Genomic DNA, 16,877 nt, shown 5'->3' with positions numbered 1-16,877 from the left:
GATGGCCCCGACCCTTTTGGCTTTCTGGAAGTCCTTGAAGACCTGGCTTTGTGCCCAGGCCTGGGGCCCCAAATGTGTGAAGGGCCCCGTTTCATAGTTGTGTTAACATCAATGGCTTTTAGATCTCTCGGCTGTATTTATGTTTAATTTTTTTGCTATTGTTTTTATTGTTGATTGTTTTTATTATTGTTAGCTGTCCAGAGTCACTGGTTTGAGATGGGCGGCTATATAAATTGAATGAATGAATGAATGAATAATATATGATTTCTCCTAAACTGCAAAAATTATATGCTCATTTGGAGCTACAATTCCCATCATCCACAGTTATTTTGGCTGTGGTGATGGGAGCAGTAGTCCAATTAATGTGGAAGTACCAGGTTGTAAAAGTTAGTTTAAATTCTGTGTGTGTGCGTGTGTGCGTGCCTTCAAGGCAGTGTTGACTCCTGGCAACTGCCTGGACAAGTCCCTGCAGTTTTTTTGGCAATGTTTTCAGAAGTTGTTTGCCCTTGCCTCCTTCCTAGAGCTGAGAGTGAGTGACTGGCCCAAGGTCACCCAGCTGGCTTTCGTATCAAAGGCAGGACTAGAACTCCTGGTCTCCTGGTTTCTTTTCCTGATAAGGAAAAAGAAGAAAACCATTGTTTTATGCATGTTAAATAGTGGATCTCTTTTCAGGGTAAATTGGGAAGGCAATTTGGGGATAGCCCTTAGAATAAATGGGAAGAATAAGCTGCTCTTAGAAAATGGTTACCATAATCACTGGGGTTTTGTCTGTGTTTTATGTTTTGTGTGTCTCAAACTTTATAACAAACTGCGATGGTTAAAGGCAGTTTAAAACAATAATTTGCAGCAGAAATATTAGAGAATAATAAACATCAGAGGACAAGGATTTGCACATGTTTTTAAAAATACTTTAAAAGGTCAGAACAGTACAAAAATATTCATGAAATACTTCCATGTATAGCAAGATAGACACTAAGTAAGTATCCCTGGGAAAGAAGTTCTACAAATAGGGTGCAAAAGCTAACAATGTCCTTTGTCTGATTGCAAACATCTTGGGTGTGAGGGGGATCTGGAGGATATATAATCTGTAAGTAGGTTGGTATGAAGTGTTAAATTATGCTAGGGTTTTCACAACTATATAGATAGCTAGAGGTCAACACAATTATCTTGAACTGGACTCAGAGACAATTAACCAACACAGCTCTTTGAACTTGATAACAAGTGCTTCCATGCAATCTCAGTAAGAAATCACATCCATTGCTAACTACTTTTTTGTGTTGTTGATAGATACTGTATATTAATAACATCAAAAACATAGTTAGCAGAAGATGTAGACACACACACACACACAGGGAGCCCCACATATACTACTCACTGCATTAGTGTAAATGGAAAGTCTTTAAAGCATTTATAATTGTGGCATATCCTAATCAGCATCTGGACTCTGGCTGCCAAAAACTGTTTATGGATTAAATGATAATGATCACAACCAGGACAGAATCCAGGTCAACAGGTGCTAAATAATTCAGTATACTGATTTATTAATTGAGTCCTATAATTGCCCACCTGATCTTTGACTTGAATTATAGTCCAGATAGCAGGAGGTGCTTTCATCAGATGCACTGAAACATGTTATGAAAAATCAGAAGTATCATGTTTAAAATGAGAATACTAACTCTTTAGTTTGAATTTTATCTTAAAAGCTGCATATTGTGTTTTTTGTTCAGTGTAGATATTCTGAATGAATTTCTGTTCTTTAAAATGAACAGTCAAAACAGTTATGCTTTTCAGTTGACCATTTGACTTTTAATGATAAACAGAAATGATTTGTTTGACCTTTCTTTTTGTTTTGCAACCTAATGCACAGTAGTCACAAACAATAATGAATGGCTTGGTTGTCTTCCTGTTCTTCTGTTCAGCTGATCAGAAATCGCAGGCAGTGTTCCTGGGTCTGTTGAATTCTTATCATAAACATCCACTTTAAATTTAGTCCCTTTTGTTATCAAGAAACAATTGATAATAAAAGGAATGAACATAAGAAAGAAGAGGAATGCATCACTGAACAAGAAATCAGAACAAAGTGTTTGGGAAGTGGAACAAGACGGCAGTTCATTCCTCTTGAGCTCAAATATAATTTTTTTGTGAAGCAAAGGAGGAGAAAAGCACCTAACATCTTTAGAAAGTAAGCTTCCCATTTGGTCTTCCAACCAGTTTTTCAGATACAAAATTCCACAGTCACAGTGCCACGGATTCCTAGAAAGATTGATGATCTTCAACCCCTGAAGATGGTCAAATGCTCCTGCAGGTATCGTTTCTAGCTTGTTGCCCTGGAGGTACAACTCTTGTGTTTGACTTGGTAAAAGTGGAAGCACCATCATTCCCATGAAACTACAGTTCAGTTTTAGAGGACTGTTTCCTGGTGGAGAGCATGTACAGTGGTGTGGACAGGGGCTTGCAAAGGCAGCTTCAAGGAACAGAAGAATCAGTAATCCTTGACATGTGACCATTCTGAAAATTTAAATGAGGATAACCATATAAAGAAATAAATCAATGCAAGGTCATGAACATTTATTTTTGTTCAGCATTCTCCATTTTAAACCTGTAAAATATGTTGATGTAAACTAATATCTCTTTTTTTGTGTGTGTGTCAGAAGCACCTACCAAGGTACTTCTGTGTTGAAAGGATTTGCCGGTGATGTCACCATTGCCCGGAGTATGCCTGAGGGGTCTCCTTTCATAATCCTGTTATTTTTCCCACCGAAGTGGTACCTATTTATGTACTTGCATTTGCATGCTTTTGAACTGCTAAGTTAGCAGGAGCTAGGACAAGTTGATGGGAGCTCACTCAGTCACATGGCTTGTGCTCTCGGGTTTCGAACTGCCGCCGACCTTAATGGTCCTCTGACTCAGCATCTTAACCACTGAGCCACCGCAGCCCCCTTACTAATATCTCATGCTCACAGTATATTTTAATTGGTGATTTAATATTTTTGTTCCCCTTAACAAGGCCCTGCTGGAGTTATGGTTGTCTTTAATAATATAGTTAAATAATATTTTCATATAGGGCACAGAATGAATCTAGCTTTTTAGATCCTTTTGCAATATATGATAGTCTACATCTAAGGTGAATCTTCTCCCTACTGCCCCTTTCAAATAAGAAATCAATAACGTTATAAGTAGCCAGCAGGAAGGGAAAGTTTATTTTCACACGAACAATTTATTTCTCATTTCATTGTGAAGCACAAGATGAATGTTTTCTTTCAAAGTTAAGAACTGGAATGATCTTTATGAAGCCATATGCATAGAAATGTTTTTTTCTGTTCTGAAGTTCAGGTCCAAATCTTTTCAGTTCCTAAATGGATTGTAGGATCAGGCATATCTCATTTACAGATAAATACATTTGGGATGCTCAAAATGCAACATGTTTTACAGAATGAATTAAACATAATCAGTCCTGTGGGTTATTTTTTTAAAAAATGGGAAAGTGAATTCTATTAGATTTTGAACTGGGGAAGCACATCTTTCTCATGCTACCTCCCCAAGGAAGGTGCAAAAATGAAGGAAACTCTATTAATTTTTTTAAATTATTTTTTTATCCCACCTTTATTATTTTATAAATAACTCAAGGTGGGGAACATACCTAATACTCCTTCGTCCTCCTATTTTCCCCATAACAACCACCCTGTGAGGTGAGCTGGACTGAGAGAGCGCGACTGGCCCAAAGTCACCCAGCCAGCTTTCATGTCCAAGGCGGGACTAGAACTCTCAGTCTCCTGGTTTCCAGCCTGGTGCCTTAACCACTAGGCCAAGCTGGCTATTCATCTACTATGCATATGCAAAATTCAAAGAGTTGCGGTACATACTAACTTATTAGATTTCCATTGGACAGTCATAGAAGAATGAGCTGTCAAAGGAGGAGGAGGAGGTAGCATATTAAATTTAATTCACATCCGTGATCAGCAGGAATTTATTGGGTAATCATGAGAAAGCCATTGTCTGGATCTTTTCTATGTTATAATAGAAAAGAATAAAGTAAGCTGACAACTATTAACTCAGTGGAGGAAGGTTGGGATATCAGTCTGAGCGATACAAGAAGCAGCCAGTCATGCATATCCTGCCCCTATTTATGCTGGTGGCACTGTTTCTGAATTGCTGAAAATGTCGGTCAGAGCAGTCATCTGCTTGGTGAAGGAGCAGATAGGTGGTGCTGAATGCAGCAGCAGAAAATAAACAGTCTGAAGTTATCTCAGACATTGGTCATTTCCAAGCTGGTTGGAAAGACCAAAACACTAGTCCCAACCCATATAAAAAACACTAAATTGGGAAAAGCTTTCCCACACTTAAATAGAAATGCTCCCAGGCCTGAGGATAGGGTGGTTGCTGAGACCCTGTCAGTTTTTCTTTGCAGGTTTTGGGCGTTTTGTATTTACCCTTCCTGATATTTAGGATATTTCATGATTATTTTTTTCTGTTTTTATTCTCTCTTATAATGTAAGCTGCCCAGAGTCATCTGGAGTCAGGCTCTCTAAATTTAATAAAACAAGCAAATAAATAAAAGCAAAAAACAATTTGCTCTGTGGGGCTTACTTCTGGAGAGAAATGCATAGAAATTGAGGAATTTTACTTTAAGGAAATAGCAGAATATACTACTATGATCCCAAGTGAAGACAGGAGAGAGAGCGGAGTGGGACATCGATCAGGCTGCTGCTGTTGCCATTTTGAGGTTTTTGATCCCTCCCTGCCCATGCAGCAGCTGCTGTTTCTCATGTAGCAGCAAATCCTGCTGTATTCTCAAAACAAGGCAAAATGCCTATCTCTGACAAGCAAGCAGCAAAATGTGAGGCATGCAATTTATCAAAGAACCCTTTCAGAAAACTTAATTGTGCATCACACGGTAAAAGCAAGCATTTAAGGTAATTAAAGCCATTCATGTAAAATTACTCTTCTGTTATATATATATTCTGAACATATTAATGGTTTATTTATTTTAAAAAGTCTATTTTCATTTTAAAAAGCAGGTCCTCTGTATGTAAGTGGGGACCTGCCAAGTCCAGATGTTCCACATGCCAACCATACCATTTCTGCTTTTCTGTTTCTGCATTAGCTATCACCTAATGTTGTGCAGCCCTGACCATACTTAGTTCTCGTTTGGGATTCCTCCCCTTTATTTTATGGGCAGGGGGTTCTATTTCTGGAAATTCTTAGGTGCCTTCTGTCTTGCTTGCATATATGGACAATAAGCAACAACCAGAACTTTTTATATTTAGAAATATAACAAGTTATAATAAACACCTTTGCTACCAGAAAGAGAACTTACCTCAAGCCAAAAACGCATGAGAATGTCTTCTTCACACCTTTACATTCTCTTATTTTTGTTTGTAAATATTAATGTTGATTTTCAGCGTTTCAGATTTTAACCCTGTGCATTTTTCAGTGCAGGAGAAGATAGAGCTGATTCATAGACCACATCACCTTTCAGAAGCTCTCCGAGAAGCCTCTTCCACATGATCCATTTTCGATGGGTGGGGTAGTTATTCCATCCTCCTGCGGGTTGTTGCAATGAGAACAGCAATCAACAGCACACCCTATGGAAATCCATTTGATTGGCTATGTGGGAAGTGGCCCAAAGCTTATGAAAGAAGTGGCCGGGGAAGATAAGACTGTGATACTCCCTCATCCACCATTTCAGCTTCTTAACTCTCTCTCTCTCTGGAAGAATTCCCTTGATAAAGACATCCTGGTTCCCTCTGATAAGGAGACCTCTGCGTATTGGAAAAGCTGCACTCCTTCAACAGTTCCCTAAGACCTCTAAAGTTTGTGTTTCCCACAGCAACAGTTTTACATTCTCGGCTATAACTATCTTCAGTCCTGAATTCCAAAAATATCCTTAAAATAGAGCTTTTGTTTTAATTTGGAAAGTGAAAATGGATCCACGTCTGAGTTGATGTGAATGCAGTGAACAAGAATCAAGGACTTTATTTCAAATGTTGCATATGTTTATAGGCATGTCTCCAACTTAAAGCATAGAGTGGTAGGACATGTGTCAAGGATTTCTTTCCATTTTGCCTGTTACATGTAACTCTTATATTCCTAATGAACCTTCTGTGGCAGAAAATATTTCATGTTAATTTAATGTGAAATGAAATGATCTAGGTTTACTTTCACACAAAAGCCAATTATCATATCTAGTTAAACAGCAGTGATGATGGAATCTAAATACAACACATAGTGCAGCTGCAGCTCATTAATTTACAAATGATGCAAAGAAAACAGTATAGTTACATTTCTTTGCACATCATTAGTGAAGCATTTGGTTCCATTGCTTTGGGGTTTTTAAGGCAGTTATTATCATGAAATAGCAAATTATAACATTTTCAGCAAAGAATGTATTCTATAAAGCAAAAGTGATTGATTGTAGTCTTGAAAGCCTAGAGGTCCAGCCCCAGGGTTCCCAATAGCAAAGAGCCCCATTCCAGGCCACTTTTCCTTGTGGAACAGCCAGTCACTAGTTTATCCATCTCTTTTTCATTCCTTTTGATGTTTCTGATTTGGACATATTTTTTTAAATGTCACTAGTTAAAGTCACCAATGTCACTAATTTAAAGTCACTAATTTCAGTCACTAATTTTGACTTTTTTTAAAAAAAAGAATGGTTCAAGAATTAAAAAAATTCCTCCTAGTTGTGGAACTCTGGGTTGATACTTCCTTGACTAATCTGCTTAGTTCTAATCTGGTATACCAGTTGCACCCTTTCCTAGATCAGGGGGCCTTTCAGACAGTCACTCATGCCCTAGTCACGTTGCAGCTGGACTACCACAACACTCTCTATGTGGGGCTGCCCTTGAAGACCACCCAGGAGCTTCAAGTGGTGTGACCAGTGATGGGCATGCTTTGGTAGGCCCATGTAATGCCTCTGTTTCATAAGCTGTACTGGTTGTGGGTTTACTTCCTGGTGCAATTCAAGATGCTGGTTGTTACCTATGAAGCTCTACATGGCATAGGGCCTGGTTACTTGAGGTACTGCCTGCCTCCTGTAGTATCTGCCCCAGCCAATTCAAAGTTGCAGGATTGGTGTGCTCTGTGTTCCTTCAATTAAACAATGTCATCTGTTGGGACTCCAGTAGTGTGCCTTCTCTGTAGCAGCGCCTGCTCTCTGAAACAAGGTTCTCCCCAAGATCTGGATGGTGGTGGAATGTCTCCCTGAGGAGGGAGGTGGTGTGGTGGAGATCGGAGAGGGGGAAGAGGAGAGAGCATTCCAGACTGATAAATCTCAGAAATCTCAGCCTGCTTAGCATGGAAAGTGAGGGGAGGCTGAAGAAGGGGGTCAGGCTGGCACTGCCCTAATTTCCCAAGGGTATTTTTCCTTTGAACTCTATCAGAGCCTTTCAGTCTGGCAAGATTTTTGTGCTTGGTAGAAACAATACAGTAGACTAGAGCTGCATTTATGGCTCAGCGTGGTTACTTCTCCTAATTCCCCTTGACTCTGCTGTTCTTTAGAAGAGCCATGAAGACCTCGCTTTTCACCCAGGTCTTTGGCAAGGAAAAGTGAGACCCCTCACTTTGCATTTGCCATGTTTCATCTTTATGTTTTATTGATTTGATTGTAATTTCTTTGATTGTTGTGAGCTGCCCAGGGTATTTGGGAGTTGGGCAGCATACAAGTTTAATATAATAATAATAATAATAATAATAATTATTATTATTATTATTATTATTATTTTCACTAACTGTGGTCTTTCCAGTCTGAGCTAGTGGGATTGCACAGTGCTTGTTCATCCTTTGGATGTACCTTATCTTGATTCCAGCAATGGGGCTATACATGGGGCTACCATTGAAAAGGGTCTGTAAGTTACAGTTTGTGCAAAACGTGACAGCTAGGGGCTGGTAACTGGTGTAAGATACAGGGATTATATGAGGTCTGTGCTGAAAGTTCTGTTCTGGCAAAAGTGTATAAAGGGATCTCAAATGTATAGTACTGTGCAAAAATTTTAGGCAGGTGTGAAAAAATGCTGTAAAGTAATACTTTCAAAAGTATATATTGTAATTGTTTATGTTTATCAATTTACAGAATGCAAAGTGAGCAAACAGAAGAGAAATCCAAATCAAATCAATATTTGGGGTGACCATCCTTTGCCTTCAAAGCAGCATCCATTATTCTAGGTACATTTGCACACAGTTTTTGAAGGAACTCGGCAGGTAGACTGTTCCAAACATCTTGGAGAACTAACCACAGATCTCCTGTGGATGTCGGCTGCCTCAAATCCTTCTGTCTCTTCATGTAATCCCAGATAGACTCAATGATGTTGAGATCAGGGCTCTGTGGGGGCCAAACCATCACTTCCAGGACTCCTTGTTCTTCTGTACACTGAAGATAGTCCTTAATGACATTGGCTGTATGTTTGGGGTCGTTGTCCTGCTGCAGAATAAATGTGGGGCCAATCACACACCTCCCTGATGGTATGGCGTGATGGATAAGTATCTGCCTGTATTTCTCAGCATTGAGGACACCATTGATCCTGACCAAATCTCCAACTCCATTTGCAGAAATGCAGCCCCAAACTTGCAAGGAATCTCACCATGCTTCACTATTGCCTGCAGACACTCATTACTGTACAGCTCCCCAGTCCTTTGGTGAACAAACTGCCTCCCGTGACAGCCAAATATTTCAAATTTTGACTCACCAGTCCAGAGCACCTGCTGCCATTTTTCTGCACCCCAGTTCCTATGTTTTCATGCATAGTTGAGTCGCTTAGCCTTGTTTCCACGTCAGAGGTATGGCTTTTTGGCTGCAATTCTTCCATGAAGACCACTTCTGGCCAGACTTCTCCGGACAGTAGATGGGTGTACCTGGGTCCCACTGGTTTCAGCCAGTTCTGTGCTGATGGCACTGCTGGACATCTTCCAGCATCGAAGGAAAGTAAGCATTATGTGTCATTTGCTGCATTAAGTTTCCTTGGCCAACCACTGCATCTACAGTCTTCAACGTTGCCCGTTTCTTTGTGCTTCTTCAAAAGAGCTTGAACAGCACATCTGGAAACCCCAGTCTGCTTTGAAATTTTTGCCTGGGAGAGACCTTGCTGATGCAGTATAACTACCTTGTGTCTTGTTGCTGTGCTCAGTCTTGCCATGACCTGTGACATGAAACTCTCTTCCACAACCTCACCTTAGTAGAAGAGTTTGGCTGTTCCTCACCCAGTTTTAAGCCTCCTACACAGCTGTTTCTGTTTCAATTAATGACTATGTTTCAACCTACATATGAAATGGATGATCATTAGCGCCTGCTTGGTATAATTTGTTATTCATGTACCTGACTCTAATCCTACAAGATCCCTGACTTTGTGCAAGTGTACAAAGTGTGCAAGTGTAAAAATTGATGCTGTTTTGAAGGCAAATGGTAGTCACACCAAATATTGATTTGATTTAAATTCTCTTCTGTTCACTCACTTTGCATTTTGTAAATCGATGAACAGAAACAATTCCAATATATATTTTTGAAAGCATTCTTACTTTACAGCATTTTTTCATACCTGCCTAAAACTTGCACAGTACTGTATGTTGGAAATGTGCAAAACAAGAGCGGATTTATTACCATCTTTGTTGGACTTGTAAGAAAGTTAAAAGATTTTGGGATCAAATACGCATTTTAATCCAGAAAATTTTAAAGACCAATATACAACTGAAACCGGAGACTTTTCTTTTGGGACTGATGGATAAGCAATTAGAAAGAGCTCATGGTACTTTATTTCTATATATAATAACAGCAGCAAGGCTTCTATATGTACAGATGTGGAAAGAGGCGACATGAACTACTATGGAAGAATGGATGGTGAAGTTGATGGAGTTAGCAGAGATGGCAAAACTGAGAGCCTTGATTAGGCAAAAGACATTGTCAAATTTTATTGCTACCTGGAAGCCTCTTCTGGACTTTTTGCATGAAACTGAAAAAAATGAAATTGTGATACTTGGGTTTGATGATTAGATAAACAATGGACAGTAGAAATAATGGAAAATATTTGGTAAATTTAGAGTAAGAGCTTGATGTAACTATATACCTATATCTATAACAAAGAAGGTTGGGAGTCAATTCTTTTTCTTATGTTGCTGTTTCTTTTTCTAGTTTTTCTAGCTGCTTCTTTCTTTCTTGCACCTTTGATGCTTTATGATAATTTGGGATAAATCTAGAGTTTGCCATGCTTAGAGCAGTTTCATTTAAATCTGTGGTCAATTTAACTTAAATTACATGATTGTAATGTGCTGCAATGACTAAATTTTGATCCAATGTTGGTTAATTGTCATTTCATGCAAATTTCTTACTTTCTAGCATGGTCTCTCTAGCATGAAGAGTTGATATTTGATGGAAAACCCTTAAATTCAGACATGATGCCATCCACATACAGATCACTAGGACAGTCTTCTGAGCATAACTGAGAACGCTTCAATAATTTGAAGAATATTTGTGGAATAAAATAGAAAACTGGAGATTGAAAGAGATGTGGAGCTCTGATAGAATTGGTAGAGTGAATAACCAACTTGCTTCATTTAAATCAACAAATCCAATACAATTTTCAATGACATATAGCTCGTTAAATAATAAGAAGCGTGATGGTGCATTATTCTGAAATGATTATCACACCAGATACGTACTAGCACTCTCAGCCTATAAATTCAAGGCCAAAGTTGTTACTAGCAAAATGAAGTCCTTGGGTACTTTCATATTCTGGACAGCTCTCAGTATTCACTAGCAATAAAAGAATGTGTGATCTGTCCATTTTTTTCCTCCTCACTGTTTTTATAGCAAGCAAGAAGACAGAATAAGCGATGGGAAAATACAGAAAGATCACAAATGGAAAACCATTGCATAATCCGCATATACTTCCTGGAATATGGCAGTGCAATCTCACAGTGAAAGCAGCATCTGAAACAGAGCTTAACAAAAGGCCCTAGCAGAATCCTGTGAAGGAAATATGAATGTATTTGTGACACAGCCAGCAAACTCATTCATCAATTTGTTGAGTAGTTAAGTGTCCATACTTTTAAAAAACTAATAATCCGTTCAGTAAATGGATTGGTACTTCCAATTTCTAAATGGATAGGGATTGTAATGCTACAAAAAATAGACTATTTTCCAATTCATTTTTGCCATGAAACATTTTATTAGCAAAGCCATAATTTATACAATATAAATTTCTAATCCAGATTGTATTTCAGATGGGATTGTAAAAGTTGAAAGCTCTGAATTCTCTGTCTTGGTATTCAGTGAATATGTGAGTAATTCCACTTTTTTATACGTAAATTGCTACCACATTGAACAAAGTTTGCATGAGATCAGGATTATTTATTCTCTTTGTGAATGATTATATGGCTGAGTGCCGTAGCAACAGAAGCTGCAATGCCTGGAAACGTATTTCAATTGTTCATACTGAAGTATTAATAAGTATAGTGCAATTACACAACAAAAAGATTTACATAGCAAAACAATTTACACAGCTGTCAGAATTATTGGTTTAATTCCAATGATAGTGACTATTGACATACACATATGTGTATTTGTGTGTGTGAGAGAGTGATGTCTTCATCAAAAGAGGCATTTAGTTGTGATTATAAATACTTTCAGTTTGCAGAAATATGACCTTTAAATGGGTGGTTTTATTCTTATGGTGACTTAGTGCCCACTGCAGCATTTCATTTGGACTTCTGATTTTCCAGGTCATGGAACTGTAGCAGTGGGACTTCAGAAGAATGCTGCTTTCTGGTGGCTTGGAAAACTAACTGTTTTGAACATTGCAAAATGCATGCTGCTAAAATTAAGACAATGATTGCCAAAAAAATCAGACCACAGTCCCTCCAAAAAAAATCACGGCAGTTGATTGGGAGGGGTTTCCTACATCCTTCCAGTTCATTCCCTTTCAGATGGCTTAAGGCTTTCTTACTTAGGGAAGCTGGAGTTGCACAGGTAGCCGTTTCAAGAGAACTTTTGTTGAAATCTTCCAGCCACTCCTTCAGATATAAAATAGAGCAGTCACAGTGCCAAGGGTTGTTGGAAAAATTAATTTCCTCCAAGTTGGTCAAGATGTCCAGAGCACCAAGAGGAACAGTGGTCAAATTGTTGTTTTGTAGATGAAGAATTTTGATGCTCGAGTTCAGGAAAGGCATCTCCTTGAGTGCCATCAAATTGCAGTTTGCTGCCCAACCCCAGGAATCAAGAGGCTTGCAGGAACAGAGCATGCAGATCCAAGCTTGGGTTGTGTTTAAGAACAACATGATTGGTCCTTTGATCATGGAGATTATTAGCTGTTTGTAGCTGTGGAACAAAAATATACACAACATAATGCATGACTAGAATGTGAGCTCATGTCTGCCTAGTTCAACTAGTAGAAGACCTGGAAAACTAAATTAAAACTATGCTTCACAAATTGCTCCTGCACAATATGGCACTGAGTATCTTTGAGTATTACAGGGAAATGGAAAATGCAAGGCATGCAAAAGGTTAGCACTGTTGTGTAATATCCAGAAATGCCCCATTTATATCATTCTCTTCATTTAGCAAAACATACCGCCCTTCAGATGTTGATGAATTCCAGCTCCCATCAACCTCCATCAGTATGGCACAAAATGATGGGAGTTATATCCAAGAACATTAGGAGGACTAGACAGTGGTACCACCCAAGCTGTGTGGTTAAATATGGACACAGAAGGTAATCCTTGTTAAAGCCATTTAGTAGTCTTAGTTCAGGCTATAGTCTTTTACATGGCAAGGAGTTTGATTGATCACTGAAATGTCATGATCAGTGCCTGGAGAACAAACTATTGATTCCCCCCTGGCCATGTCTCCAAGATTATTGCTCTTGCCCTCCTCCCTCTTAGTTTAGATTTCTCCTTTCACCTTGATTAGGCTGCTCAGCAGCTATAAGTATTCTTATTTTCCTGGATGCTGATGCTTTTTTATTTCAACAACAATATTTGACCTTTGTGTAAATGAACTCCATATTCAGAATCAATTCCAGCCTTTCTCAACTAGGGTTCTATGACAGATCATGATTGAAAAAGAAAACTTTTTGTTTTTTAACTTTGCATGCCATCCAGTGCTAGCATTCACAGTGGGGGGAATGCTTATGTGCTGCAACTCACCTTTGCTGTTTTTGTAAACATTGTAAAATGTGGATTGTGTAGGTTAGAAAAGAACTGTATTGTAGAGTTTTCATACTTTCTGCTATTTTTAGGCGGGGGTTCCCTGAGACCTGAACATTATTTCAAGAGTTCCCCCAGAGTAAAATGATTGAGAAAGGCTGGTCTATTCAAATTTAAGACTCCTCCCAACTCCAGAAATGTCTAAAAACTAAATACCAGTCTCAGGCCTACCCATTTGGGGAATTCTGCAGATGCTATGACTTTGAGGACCCTAAAGAGGTCCTGGAGAGTCATAAGGAGCCCACTGCCTGCATTGTTTTACCCTCTTCCTTTAGGTCAGTGTTTCTCAACCTTAGCAACTTTAAGATGTGTGGATTTGAACTCCCAGAACTGGAGTTGGAATCCAGTTCTGGGAGTTCACGTTCACACATCTTAAAGTTGCTGCTGCCGAGAAACACTGTTTTAGATGATCACCTGTCATAGTGTTCATTTAGTAGCTTTTACCACACTAGCTTTCACCAACTGCATTAGGGTGGCTCTCTCTCCAAGGAGTCAGCACCCCACTGCTGAGTGATAGGGAGGACTTTTCTACCATACAACAGATAATTTTCTATATCCACACACAGCATCATGCTATTAAGAAACAAAGATTTCTTTTTAAATTACAGAACTCTCCCTCTCTGTCCTTCTGCAACACATTCCCTCCTCATATTATCCCCTCTTCTTTTTCTGTCCTGTCTTTGATGGCTGACTCACCCACTCATCTTCTGATGACTACAGCTTGCATCGTCAGTGATGTGTTGTAGATCAAACATCCATAAACCTTTCATCATCTGATGTTACCATAAATGCTTTGCTTTTCAATGGAGTCAATGCAAGCATTCAGCTGAGATGAAGTGCTAAATAAGCCACTGACGCACTGGCATTTCTGGCTTTGAGTTCTGTGTCTTTTATGCACGCGTTCTTCTTTTTCTTAAGAAGTGACGCTCTACATAAGATAGACGTGCCAGGTGATCTTATGTTTTAAATGGGTGTTGGAGTAGCTGTAGTACAATGTGGATGATCAACTCATCAAAAGCAGCATAGTTACTCTCCTGTATGCTGGATGTGCATTAGCTTTATCATTCATAAAATAATAGAACTGTGAAGTTGGAAGAGACCACAAAATTCATCTAATCCAACCCTCTGCAGTAGGCAAGAAAACCAGCTAAACTATCCTTGAGAGGTGGCTGACCAGCCTCTTCTTAAAATCTTCCAGAAATGGAGAACCCACACTAGGTAGAATGTTCCACTGTTATACAGTTTTTACCATCACATTTTTTCCCTTGTATTTAAACAAAATCTAGGTAGCTGCAACTTGTACCTAATATTTCTGGTCCTGGCTTCTGTGGCAATGGGAGGTAGTTCCTGTAGCTGAAAATAGCTATCATCTCTCCCCTGGATATCTTTTCTCCAGACTAACATTCCAAGTTCATTCAGCCTTCTTCATAAAGCATGTCCTCAAGGCCCTATATAATTTTTGTCACCCTCCCCTGGACTTGTTTTGGAAATTGGTGCCAGGATTGTAGACAATATTCCAGGTGTGGTCTCACTCAGTGGTGCAGGAAGGGAGGGTGGTCCACCCAGGGTGCAGACAATTGGGGTTGCTGCCAAAGACACGGGGAGGCTAGTGGCAGGGGTGGAGCTGGATCATTGTTGCTCATGCACCAAACAGATGTTTGACGGTGGCAGCGCAGCAGCAATGGAGGAAAAAAATTGTGTCTGCAAGATAGTCTTAACTGTCCCCTGTAGTTTTATTGGCAGGATTTTTTGGAAGTGGCTTGCCGGTTCCTCCTCCTTAGGGTCAAGAGAAGTGACTGGCCCAGGATCACCCAGGTGGGCTTGTGGCTAAGGCAGGACTAGAACTCACAGTCTGCTGGTTTCTAGTCTAACACCTTAACTGCTTTACCAAACTGGCTGTCAGCAGTGAAGGAGGGAGATGTTAAAAATTATCCATTCCAGGTGTCAAATATACAAGGTGCACCACTGGTCTTACCAGTGCAAAGTAGAGGAGAATAAGGATTTTGACACACTGTTTCTTCTGAAGAAGCCTCGAGTGATCCATCAAGGGCTTATAGCTTTCACACAAAGTACAGCAGCACCCTATTACTGCATTCAGTGTTATCATCTAAATTGTCCCTAAGAATCTTGCAGTAGAACGTATAAAACTTTTTTAAGCACATATAGATAGTGCTGGAAGTGCATCTATCAGTCAGGATAAAACAAGAAATAATTCCCCAAAGGGCCACAATTCTTAATCCTTGCCTTAGTATGAAGCAGTATTTATTAAAATGATTAGCATCGAATATAAAGTTGGATCACCCATGTCCCTGCATTGCCTGATTACTCAGCACAGTCCTCTGCACATCTGTTTGGAAGTTAAGTCCCTTGAGGTTAGTCAAGTTTGCTCTCAAAGCCTTAGTCACTTTCCTATCTTTTGGAATATTTATTTATTTATTTGTTATTCAAATTTTGCTACTGCCCGTCTCCCCCAAAAGAGCGACTCTGGGTGATTTACAATAAAATTAAGACTATAATAATAAACAATTAAGATCTTATAAAAACAATTTACAAATATAAAATGCAATATAAATAAGTATAAAATCCAAGAGGTTAAAAATTCTGATCAGGTGAGAGGGGCTCTAAGGCGTGAGACAACCCCATGGATGGTTGCCCACCTTCCCACCCCACGTGAGACGGCAGAACCAGGTTTTCAGGGCCCTCCTGAAGGTCGGAAGTGAAGGTGCCTGCCTCACCTCTGGGGGCAAGATGTTCCAAAGGGTGGGGGCAACTGCAGAGAAGGCCTGCTTCCTGGACCCCACCAGATGGAATTCTCTTATCGACAGGGTCCGTAGCATGCCCTCTCTGCCTGACCGGGTGGGGCGGGTCGATGTTGTGGGGATGAGATGGTCCCTCAGGTAGCCTGGCCCCATGCAATATAACCCACCCAACCTGCTAATTTTTAAATAGTTAATGTGAGGGTAAACCAAACTTCATTTTGTAATATATTTAGGACTGGGATGCCATTCCTGTCAGTTGCCCATTTAGACATTCAACTGACATGCAAAGAGATGCTGAATGAAGGGGGATAAGCAGGAGAGCTTCAGTGATTTTGAGGGGCCAGATGCTTCCATTTGCCTATCTAAGGCAGGGTTGAGCAACCTACTGATGGCCAAAAGCCACAAGCAAGGGCTACAAGAGGGCAGGACAACCAATAGGATGCAAGTAGGGCTATGAGTTTCCATTCTTCATGGGAGTTTGGAGGGAGTTTCATGACTTTTAAAATGATAGTGTACATGCATTGCTCACCTTCCCTTGGTCTTCCCAGTGGGACATTGATGTAGGGAGACCAGAGGGACAAAAGGATGCTGGAAGAGGGGAAAACAGAGTTGGAGTGATGAAGGGAGGGCAGCAAAAGAAGCTAGGCAAAGTAATGTATTTGCATTAGTTTTGTGAGGTAGAATGGATTATTGGATGACCTCATGGACGAATGGGATCCCAACTCTAATCTCTCCCATCCTTGCCTACAGTCAATCTAGCCTTCTCCAACCTGACACCTTCTGGATGCATGGAGATAGCATGCTGGCTGGGAATTCTCCCCAGAGGCTGCTTTGGCCAGTATATTTCACTGGCTCTCCAGGGCCATCTTGCTTTTCAAGAGTTCCAACCATGCATAGTGGTCCGTCAAGAGCAACAGTATTTAAAGTAGA

The 16,877-nt window shown here is 39.9% G+C and overlaps 2 protein-coding genes across 2 annotated transcripts; both read right to left on the bottom strand.

Moving 5' to 3' along the window:
• Positions 1-318: 318 nt before the first annotated feature.
• Positions 319-5,591, bottom strand: LOC134489248 (platelet glycoprotein IX-like). Its single transcript, XM_063291825.1, has 2 exons — positions 5,318-5,591; positions 319-2,508 (listed from the first exon to the last, which is right to left on the bottom strand). The coding sequence occupies exon 2, from the start codon at positions 2,505-2,507 to the stop codon at positions 1,857-1,859; it is 651 nt and encodes a 216-aa protein (XP_063147895.1). The 5' UTR covers position 2,508; positions 5,318-5,591; the 3' UTR covers positions 319-1,856.
• Positions 5,592-11,129: 5,538 nt separating this feature from the next.
• On the bottom strand, positions 11,130-12,286 carry LOC134492251 (platelet glycoprotein IX-like). Its single transcript, XM_063296435.1, has one exon. It carries the CDS (start codon positions 12,277-12,279, stop codon positions 11,683-11,685), a length of 597 nt encoding a protein of 198 aa, XP_063152505.1. The 5' UTR covers positions 12,280-12,286; the 3' UTR covers positions 11,130-11,682.
• Between the last annotated feature and the right edge of the window lie 4,591 nt (positions 12,287-16,877).

The sequence above is a fragment of the Candoia aspera genome, chromosome 2, assembly GCF_035149785.1.
Source record: "Candoia aspera isolate rCanAsp1 chromosome 2, rCanAsp1.hap2, whole genome shotgun sequence".
Taxonomy (NCBI): domain Eukaryota; kingdom Metazoa; phylum Chordata; class Lepidosauria; order Squamata; family Boidae; genus Candoia; species Candoia aspera.
This window is presented reverse-complemented; position numbering and strand designations above follow the sequence as displayed.